At 50.1% G+C, this 10,000-nt stretch overlaps 1 protein-coding gene across 2 annotated transcripts in view; it reads right to left on the reverse strand.

The window, feature by feature from the left end:
• Positions 1 to 622: 622 nt before the first annotated feature.
• The window catches only part of LOC143020871 (uncharacterized), a 134,667-nt gene continuing 125,289 nt past the window's right edge, over positions 623 to 10,000 (reverse strand). For both annotated transcript variants that reach the window (XM_076177726.1, XM_076177728.1), the window contains 5 exons: positions 6,697 to 10,000; positions 5,272 to 6,160; positions 4,550 to 4,727; positions 3,650 to 3,968; positions 623 to 2,550 (listed from right to left, as the gene is read on the reverse strand). The exon at positions 6,697 to 10,000 is cut by the window's right edge and continues 41 nt beyond it. In XM_076177726.1, the coding sequence (XP_076033841.1) occupies positions 2,404 to 2,550; positions 3,650 to 3,968; positions 4,550 to 4,727; positions 5,272 to 6,160; positions 6,697 to 10,000 (4,837 nt within the window). In that variant the 3' untranslated portion in view covers positions 623 to 2,403. The remainder of the gene's footprint in view (positions 2,551 to 3,649; positions 3,969 to 4,549; positions 4,728 to 5,271; positions 6,161 to 6,696) is intronic.

The following is a 10,000-nucleotide window of genomic DNA, read 5'->3' on the forward strand; positions in this document are numbered from 1 at the left end:
TCACCCCCCGTTTATCTTCAACTTCCTTCTTTCGCACACTTTCCCAAACTCTGTCACTTACTTCCTTAATCCTTCCTCTGGTTCTGCTACAAGCGCAGTGTCACCAGCAAACAACAACTGACTTATCTCCCATTTTTCTCCACTTTAACCATCTCCAATCCCCGACCCATTACTCTTGCATTTACCTCACGCACCTCTCCATGTACAAGCTGAACAGCCAAGGCGACATAACACATCCCTGGTGAAGTCCCAGCTTTACCTCAAACCACTCACTCTCTCCATTTCTGATTCTAACACAAGCTCTACTACTCTCGTAAAAACTCTTGACTGCTCTTTACAGCTTTCCTCCTATCCCATATATCTGCAATATCTCCCACATTGCTTTCATGTCTACCCTGTCATAAACCTTTTCCAAATCTATAAAGGCCCAAAAAACGTCCTTACCTTTTCCTAAAGCTGCTCACATATCTGTTTTATCACAAAAATCTGATCCACACAACCCCTACCTCTCCTAAACCCACACTGTATACATACAGTTCAAGGGATGTCACTTTCTGTGAACTACGTAGGTATTTAAAAAAAAACACTTTGAAAATAAGGATACTAAAATAAATTATAAAAACAAAGTTCTAATAGATTTTATTCTGTATATAATATATTACTATGATATATGCATTGTTAGTGTAATATATTTTTACATGTAAACTTAATCTACACCTCATGACGTGTGGCGGTGAACTCTGAACTCTAACCTGGGTTAGGGTCTGTCGATTTTAATTTCATCAACAGGATTAGATCACTCCTCTCGCTCTCTCTCTCTCTTTCTGTTTTTATCTTTATCTACGTTTTTAAGGTACAGAAAAAGTAGGTGAGTTGGTAACTCTCATTCTTCTATTTGTAAGGCACTTTAAGAAGTAAGAATATTCGTTGCAATTCCTGCTATTTGTAGTATTGTCTTCGAATGTGAGAGTTGCTTGGTCCAACGTTGCAAAATGTATATTTTCTTTTTATACCTTAGCATGTAGGACGGCCACACATAAATGCGAAGAAATCCATGAAAAAATATATATATAAACATATATATTTACATACATATAAAGCAAACACTGTCGCATTGTATCGGAACGGTTGGCAGCCTTGTGGTGACGTCATGTCACACTGAGACAACATGAGCAATGCAACCTAGAAACTAGGCACGCATATATACTGGCAAATCGAATACTACTAAATCAGTGTTGATGGCTTCATTTATGGACCTGCATCAAGCCATTTTATTATAGTTAGACAAAATGTTAGACACTAGAGATATGTAAATTCACAAGACGGGGATGATTGCGTACTCTAAGACTAGAATGTCACGGGTTGGTACAGTTTATGGAGCATTCCGAGATTATTTAGCAGTGTATCTTCATATATCACTTTTGCAATTGCACTATTGTTATCAATACATATATAAAAAGCATATTCGAGAGTGAAAATGAAGAAATATACACAAGAAAGCACATTTTCTTTAAAAAATAACTATAAAATGTTCTTCCACTTTGTGGGGAGGGAATGAAAAGAAAATGGGACACTCAGAGACAATGGGCCACTCAGTCAAATGAAGACAACGCTCGTCCCTCTCCTTCAGGCTATCTGTACAACATGTACATGAAATTTACATGTACATTGCATTGGTAGTCAAAAGATATTTTACATTATGTACACGCCGGGTGAGAGAAGCTGGTTAGGTTCAGAAGGGCTCAACGCAGTGACAAACTTTATACATTTTGTGCTTTTTGGCGCCAAATTATTTATTCAACACAGAGGGGGTGGGCGAGACTCCATATGAATTGATTTAATCAAAATTAATTGAATAATCAATCAATTAATCATTGATCACCTTCAGTGTTGTAGGTCCTTCTTGCTCGGACTCATGAAGGCCCAGTTGGAACCTTTTTCATATTTGAATTCTGGCTGACGTCCTTAAAACATTTTATTCTGGCGATGTTATTCAGCTGAGGGGGGGAGGACAGAACCTGCCTGGTAGTTGAATAAAATCACCTATCGTTTGCCAGAATAAAATACGCATAGGACGGATACTAAAATTTTACTCTTTTTACTAGAAATCTAATTAAGATAATTTTTTGTTATTCTGCCGCCAGGCGATTTTATTCAGACCTGGGGACGGTGGGCCCTTGGCACTACAGTTAACCTACCCGTACTGTAGCAGCAACAACAACAACAACAATAACAACAACAATGAAAGAAAACGGGGCGAGGGGCCGACCGCCTGCTCTAACCCTCCCGCCAATTCTTGTGCGACTTTTCTCTCCTGAAGGAGACGTCCCCGAAGTCGGAGGTCTCCCCGATCTCGATGGCCCTCCTGACGAAGTGGGTCGTCTCCTTCGTCAGGAGGGGTGTTCACTTGACGTGGAGGATCTTCGTCGGCGGGGGCGGGCTGAAGGAGACGGGGCGGTAACCCTTGCCGGGCTGGAAGGGCGTGAGCATGCTGTGGGCGAAGCGGGCCGGGCTGCTGTCGACGGCTCCTGGTGGGCTGCCGTACGCCTGCTGCAGGAGGAGAGGAGGGCTCTTAGAGGATGTTACTGCTTTTGTTTTAATTTACACACACACACACACACACACACACACACACACACACACACACACACACACACACACACACACACACACACACACACACACAATATATATATATATCTATATATATATATATATATATATGTATATATATATGTGTGTGCGTATATATATATGACACACAGGAAACCCACAGTCGGAGAAAATTAACTTCGAATAAAGAAGATTCCTATATTTCGGCTATCAACTATAGCCCTCTTCAGGAAAGTACATAAGACAGAGGACAAAGGGGACTTATAAGCTACAGAAAAGAGAGGGAATGTGGACAGATGACATTACTCAGGCTACTACATTTCTGTTTAGAAATATATATATATATATATACATATACATACACACACACACACACACACATATATATATATATATATATATATATATACATATATATATATATATATATATATATATATATAAACAGTAAACCCTATGGTGGGGACATTATTTTTTTTTATTTATTTTTTTTAGTTAACACTGTGGCGGGAGACAAGAGCAGCGTCACCGTGTTTCCTCTCACCATGTTTCCTCTGACTTGGCTACCTCCCTAATAAGGGGGATCAATAATTTTGTATTAAGCTACAGATTTTGGCCTATCAATAATTATATCTATATATTATTACCATCATCGTCGTCGTATTCATTATCATCTTCAAAACCATCATCCTCATGACCATTAACATCATTATTACCATCATCATCATCATTACCATCATCGTCTTCATTAACACCATCACCATCATAATCATCATCATCATAATCATTATCATCGTCATCATCATCATCATCATCATCATCATCATCATCATCATCATCACCATGAACATTATTATTTGTCATCATTTGGTGGAGTCCACGTAATTTGAATTAAAACATAATAAAAAAAAAGAGAGAAATAAAACAAAATCCAATAAAACTCAGGTAAAAAAAATATTGACTAAATACATAAATGAACAAATAAAATGCACATTGTGGCCTGTGAACCCAAACTGAGAGGAACCCTTTGTCTTACCAGGGCGAAGTTCTTGCTGAGGGCGACTTCGCCACTCCCGTTGTGCTGCAGGTCCTCCGGGCCGAGTCGCCCCATCTCACACGACGACGACGGGCGGCCCGCCGACCCGACGCCGCTGGTGCGCCCAGTTCGGTGGTCCTCGACGAAGTCGGGCTGGTTCCTCCCCGGGTGCTGCTGCTGCTGCTGCAGCTGCTCACCGCTGTGCCGGCTTCCGTTACTGCTGGCGCCACTCCCGCACCCGACGCCCCGGCTGCTCCCCCCGCAGCTGCTCACGGAGCGCCGGTCGTCCGGGGTCGGGGAATAGCCTCTGTGACGGTTCCTGTGTGCCAGGAAGAGGTCTAGGTTAGTGTTGGGTTCATAGATGAGGGTTCGTTCCACACCCCTTCGCTAACAAGGCGGTATACCGCGGAAATGAATGAAATGGCACACAGAAGGGAAAGTAGAGAGTTGATCGAGAAAATGTCAACTCCCTTCGCGATCTTAGAGGGGCCACAGAGGTGAATAGAATCGCCTGGCGGCGGCAAAGAGTGAAAGGAACAGTACCACCCGGTAAGGAAGAGTTATGTTAATGATATTATTATGTAGGCTACTCAGCACATAGCCACACCCTCCCTTCTTCAATTTTGCAGGATTATCTCGTATGTGTCCAACAGAGGCCCTTTTCCACCCCTTATGAGGGGTGGCCTAGCCTAATTTTTCCCTTGACTAGAAAAATAGATAAATAAAAAAATGAATGAATAATCAAAATAGAATAAATAAATTAATAAACAGATAAATAAACAGATAAGATAAGACAAACAATTAAACAAAGAAGTGATAGCCGAATCATTAGAAAAAAAATGTATATCAATGAAGAGACAACCACAGGGAGAGCTGGACAACACTTTAAGTGGGACTTACCCTTTGGAGGCTTCGTGATCCTCTCGTCCCTTCATCCTGACGGAGATGACGTTGGGTCCGATGACCTGGGCGTTCCCCCTCGAGAACTCCCGTCGGTAGTTCTGGCTCACGGGCACGGCCGCAGGGCCCATTCCTCCTCCTCCTCCTCCTCCAGCGCCTCCGTCAGATCCGCTCGCGCCTGCAAAAGAACGACCCAAGGTCAGTAAAGGGTCGTATAGCTAAGCTCACCCTTCGCTAGGGTCTGTGATCTCTCTACTTCAGGTCAGGTGCCTAGTGCCGTCAGGTGATTTTATTTACTTAGGAGGCGGGTCCCTGGTATGAAACGGGTCTGGGTCGAGACCCCCGTTGGTGCTAAGTCCTGTCACCCTCCCTCCCTCCCTCCCCAGCTCCTCATAGATGAATAAAATCGCCTGGCGATTTTCATAACAGAAACTGTACAGCGAGGCATAGTCCTAAGAAGGGATCAGTGGTGGCGGGACCTCGATAAGATGAATGAAGTCGCCTGGAGTAGACATGCATACACACACACACACACACACACACACACACACACACACACACACACACACACACACACACACACACACACACACACACACACACACACACACACACACACACATTGAAATACTGATTGAGAGAATCATTTGGATGAAATGGCCCAGTCAAATAATATGGGAAGGTTTAACGTCGACTTAAGAAAAAAAAAAAAAAAAACTTACCGTGACAGTGCGCATCGCCTGCCTGATGACGTGTCGGACTCCGGTACTCCCGGTACTCCCGCCGCTCCTGACGAAGCTCGGGGAGTTCGTGAGTTAGGTGGTGGAGTTCGGGCTGGTGCACTTCGTACTTGAGGGGGTGACGCTGAGCCTCGGGGGAGCGACTTCGGCGGGCGAGGTCGGCGTGCCTCTTCTCCTCCCGAGAGGCCACCTCCGTCAGATGCTTGTAGATGGACCTCTTCCCCTGCTGAGGAGGAGCGGGAGGAGGAGGAGAACCTTGTGCCTCCTTGGACATGTTCCCCGATCTCGACTTCGAGGCTGCGATGACTTCGGCCCTGAAGTCGGAGGAATCTGAAGACTTCCTCGGTGAGGAGGACGGGGAGGACGCTGGCGCGCCGTCAGGCTCCTGACGAGGGGCTGACGTCATACCGCTCGGGGCTGAAGAAGGGTGCCCTCCGCGGGTGTCTCCCCCTCTCCCACTGCTGCGTCTACCTTTCACCCAACTCTTGAAACCAGAGAAGATCCCTTGGCCTTCTGGAGGAGTCTCCTGAAGAAGGGTCCCGGAGCCGTGGATCAGCTCCGGGGGGAGGGAGTGAAAGGTGGGAGCACTGGTGCTGTAGTAGGAGTGTGACGGAGGCAACGAAGGAGGCGGGATGGCGGGTAAGGGCGGGATCCTCTCCGAGTCCTGGCTGGAGACCTCGCGGTGATCTGACGGCGGTCTGTCCGAAGAGGAGGACGAGACTGGGGTCTCGTCGCTTGAGTATGAGGTGTTGTGGACTTCGGCAAGGGTCTTCCCGTGGAGGTGCTGCTGCTGCTGAAGGCTGAGGAGCTTGAGCTGCTCCTTCACCTTCTTCTTCTCTCGTTCTCGTTTTCTCTGAAACTCCTCCTCCACCTGAAAAAAAAAGAATAAATAAATAGAGATAGATAAACAAATAGATAAATAAAGAGACAAATAAAAAAAGAAAAGAAAACGTGAAATATTGTTCAAAACGTAAAAAACGACAGACAAATAAAATAGGAAAAAAAAAACGTGAAATATTGTTCAGAACACAAAAACCAATCTTTATCCCTTAATGGAATGCTTGCCTATTGTATATTTTTTGTACTTTCGTAGGTACTGCCACTCGATTTCTATCCTCTTTGAGAGAACCCTCTGGTTATGAAAAGGTTAATTAAGCTCATTTCTATCAGTGACAATGGAAAGACCATGTGAGGACCATCGATAAGGACTTCTTCGTCCTCACAATGTTTCTTCTTCTGTCGTATTCGTCGCTCGTGGTCATCCTCACACACCATGGAAGAAATGACCTGAATGTCCCACAATCCCTTATTGGCTGGTGTTCACCATGAATACTGTGGATACCTACCGGACGGGTGAAGAACAAGGAAGAACGCAAAAGAGGAGAAGACCATGCGTCGATGACCTACCTTTCTCATCGTTTCCATCTCCTTCAGACGCTGTTTCTCCTTCTCGGCCACTTCCTTCGACAACTTCTCCTCGATCTTTCTCTTTTCCAGCATCCGCACGGTGCTCTGGTACGTGAACTTCTTGGATTTTTTCGATTTGGAGAAGTGGGTCTGTTCCTGCGGAGACACCAGAGCGAGGTGTCCCGGGAGAGCACCCGGTTCGTAAGAGTCGTAGTTCTCGGGGTGCGAGGGGCCCTCGTCTCCTGAAGGAGGCTTACGTTCCTGGTCAGGCGTGAGGGGCCTCACCCCGTGGTCGTAGCCGTGCATCGGCCATCCTCGTCTTTCGTCGTCCTCGTCCTCGCTCGCCAGATCGGTCCGGCTGGGCTTCCTCGAGTTATACTCTGGAAGGTACATGATGTGTCCGGAAGACCCGTAGTTGAGGTAGGAGGGCGTCCGGGGTCTCGAGTGCGTCGAGAGACCCGTGTCGGATTTAGCCTCGTAAGCCACGGGGGCCTCGAGGACCATCGGCGCCGGAGATCGCCCTCCGGATTTGCTCCTTTCGCGTCCGGAGAGGTTGCTGGTCGACTCGTGGGCGTCGCACGTGTTGAGCGAGTTTGGGATCGACCTCGACAGGGACCAATTGTCCCGCCAGGTGTCCGAGGTCTTCCTGTCCTCCGGAGAGTGGCTCCTCTTGTCGTCCGGACTCTTCCTTCCGATCACCGTCAAGGCTCCTGACATGGAGCGCTTCAGCTTCCGAAGACTGTTGAACTTCTGGGGAGGCGGGTCTCCGCTCTTCTTCTTCCGCCGAGACCAGAGGTCCTTGCTGCTCTGCGGGGGCGTCGGGGTCGGGTAGTCGACGGGAGGCTCGTCGATCGGCCCATCGACGCAGTCTGCCGCTCGTTCTCTCGCGGGAGACTGCGGGAACATGTTAGACCTCGAGGTCAACTTCGGCGGGGTGGTCAGGCCCTTCGGAACGGGGACTCCTCCTTGCTCACCGCTGCCGTCCATGCTGGTGTCGTCGAGGTCCTGCGCTGGCGTCCAGGCCCGCCTTCCGTCCTGTCGGCCGGAGGCCAGGGGCGAGGACATGGCGAGAGGTCCTGAGGAAGCCTTGCTCTTCTCCAGGTGGGCCACAGACTCGAACTCGTGAGTCGCCCCGGGGCTTCCAGCGTCTCCAGATATCCCGGAGTCGGCGGACTTCTCCCCGAAGGCTCTCAGCGGGGCGGAGGGTCTTGTCATTCTCTGAATCTTGTCCTCGACGGGCTCGGGGTCGTCGCTGCTCCTGCTGGCGTTGTGGGCCTCTCTGTGGGCGTGGTGTCTTTCGACGCTCAGGGATCGCCAGGCGGCGTTCGGACTGAACCGAGGGATCTCGTGCTGCCTTCGGGGTAACATCGGCCTCAGGTTCATCGTGATGCTCATCTCTTCGTCGGAGCCGGCGCTCTCCTCAAGGTGAAAGCTTCCCGAGTTCTGCCTCGAGTGGTAGCCCCCGTCCTCGCGCCTGAAGGAGGACCCGCCCAAGACCTCTTCGGTCGCGCGGCGATTAGATTTGCGCTTTTCTATCGCTACGGCGAACTCCTCCACGTCCTTCGAGAGCTTCCGCCGCAGCGCCTTCGAATCGTCTTGGGACGTCTTCGATGGCTTGGGAGGCTCTTCCTGTGCCGGACTTCGGGTGTCGCGATCGGTGTCCCGACTTTTACTTCGTTCTCTTTTCTTTTCCAGAGTTCGTCGAGAGAATTCGACGCTTTCTCCCGAAATGCGGACCTTTTCGTCCTCCTGAGTCTTGATTTTCTGGATAGCGCTCGCTGACGCCTTCTTCGCCTCCTGACCCTTTTCGGGAATCATCCCGAAGTAGAAAGTCTTCGGGATGTCCGCCTTCTCTTCAGCTACGAGGACGCCTCGGCTCGAGGGCCTCGAGGGCCGTTTCTCTTCGTCGTTCGAGGAGTGGGTCAGACTCGTGCTGCTCTGGCGCTTCTTGTCCCCGCGTTCTACCGACGTCTTTCTGAGGTTCATAGCCGTCCTTTTCAACTCTTGCTGGAGGTTCTCCGACAACTTTCTTCTCTGGTTGATGTCCGCTTCCGCAGTGTCCCATTCGTCAACAACGGGCGCGGAGCCGACGTTCTCTTCTTCGGGGATGAGGTTGTGTCTCGAACCGCTGGAGGACGACCTGCGGTGTGAGGAAGACTCCCTGTAGGAGTCAAGGCGCGAGGAAGGCCGGCCGGAGGAACTCGGGGTGGAGGCCCTTGCTTCCCTTTCGATCGTCGAGAGCTTCTTCTCTTCTGCTCGACGTTCCAACGTACTCATTCTGCGGTGACTTCGAGGCTCTCTCTCCAGAGTGGAGGAATGGCGTCTCTCTTGAACTCTTCGAGTCACCTCGAGCTTGCTACTACTACTTCGACGGGCGTCTCGCTCCAGAGGGGCAGGTCGGTAACCGGGTCGTTCCAGTGATGCGCCCCAGGTCTCACGGGTCGTCTGCTGGCGGATTTCCAGGTTGACCATACTGGAGGAGGTGGGCGTGGCTGCCAGGCGCTGTGAGAGTTCGTGATGGAGACAGTCGACACTTCGGGCACGTTCTCGAAGTTCCTCACGAACGACGACATCGCGACGTTCTTCACTGGCACCTCTTCTCTCGCTCTCCTTCCTCGTCACCTTTTCCTCCTTCTTAGAAGACTTCTTCGACTCATTCTTCTTCTTGAAGAGACCCATCTTCCGGGTCTTCGGCTTCGAAGGTTCTTCTACTGGACTCTGCGGGGGGTTCCCGTGCCACGGTGCCCACGGGAGGAGGTCCTGTCCATGTGGGGGCGGCGAGGCGTCTTGCGAAGAGTCGCTCAAGGACCTACTTCGAGGGCCTTTGAGGGGGTTGAAGGCCTGGAGTCTCGAGTTATCCGAAGGGGGAGAAGGCGCTTTGTACTTCTTCTTCGACTTGATCCTCCCCTTCGTCGGACTCTGACTGATGATGGTGTGTGGCATCGGGGAAATGGGGCTCCCTGGCATCAGGGGCCCTGCGTTCCTCAGGTCGGGCTCGCTGGCGTAGGATTTACTGGGCGGCTGGACGAACCGAAGGTCGTGGACGGAGGCGGCCCGGGAAGCGTCCGGGTAGAAGGGCCCCGGAAGGCCACCTCCGCTGCAGGAAGGGCCATGAAGAGCGGAGAGGGACGCCGAGTGGGGGTGTGGCCCGGTTAGGGGAACGGGGAAGGGCGACGAGGACGAAGGCACTGGAATGGGCTTGTGGGGCGCCGCGGCGGCGACCTGGAGCTCGTTGAACTTCCGGGCCGAGATGGTCCCCTGCGCCTGCAGGTTCCTCCCGTTCTCCGTCGGGCGGAGCTTCTGT

The sequence above is a fragment of the Oratosquilla oratoria genome, chromosome 41, assembly GCF_046742065.1.
Source record: "Oratosquilla oratoria isolate Oo_2021 chromosome 41, ASM4674206v1, whole genome shotgun sequence".
Classification (NCBI taxonomy): domain Eukaryota; kingdom Metazoa; phylum Arthropoda; class Malacostraca; order Stomatopoda; family Squillidae; genus Oratosquilla; species Oratosquilla oratoria.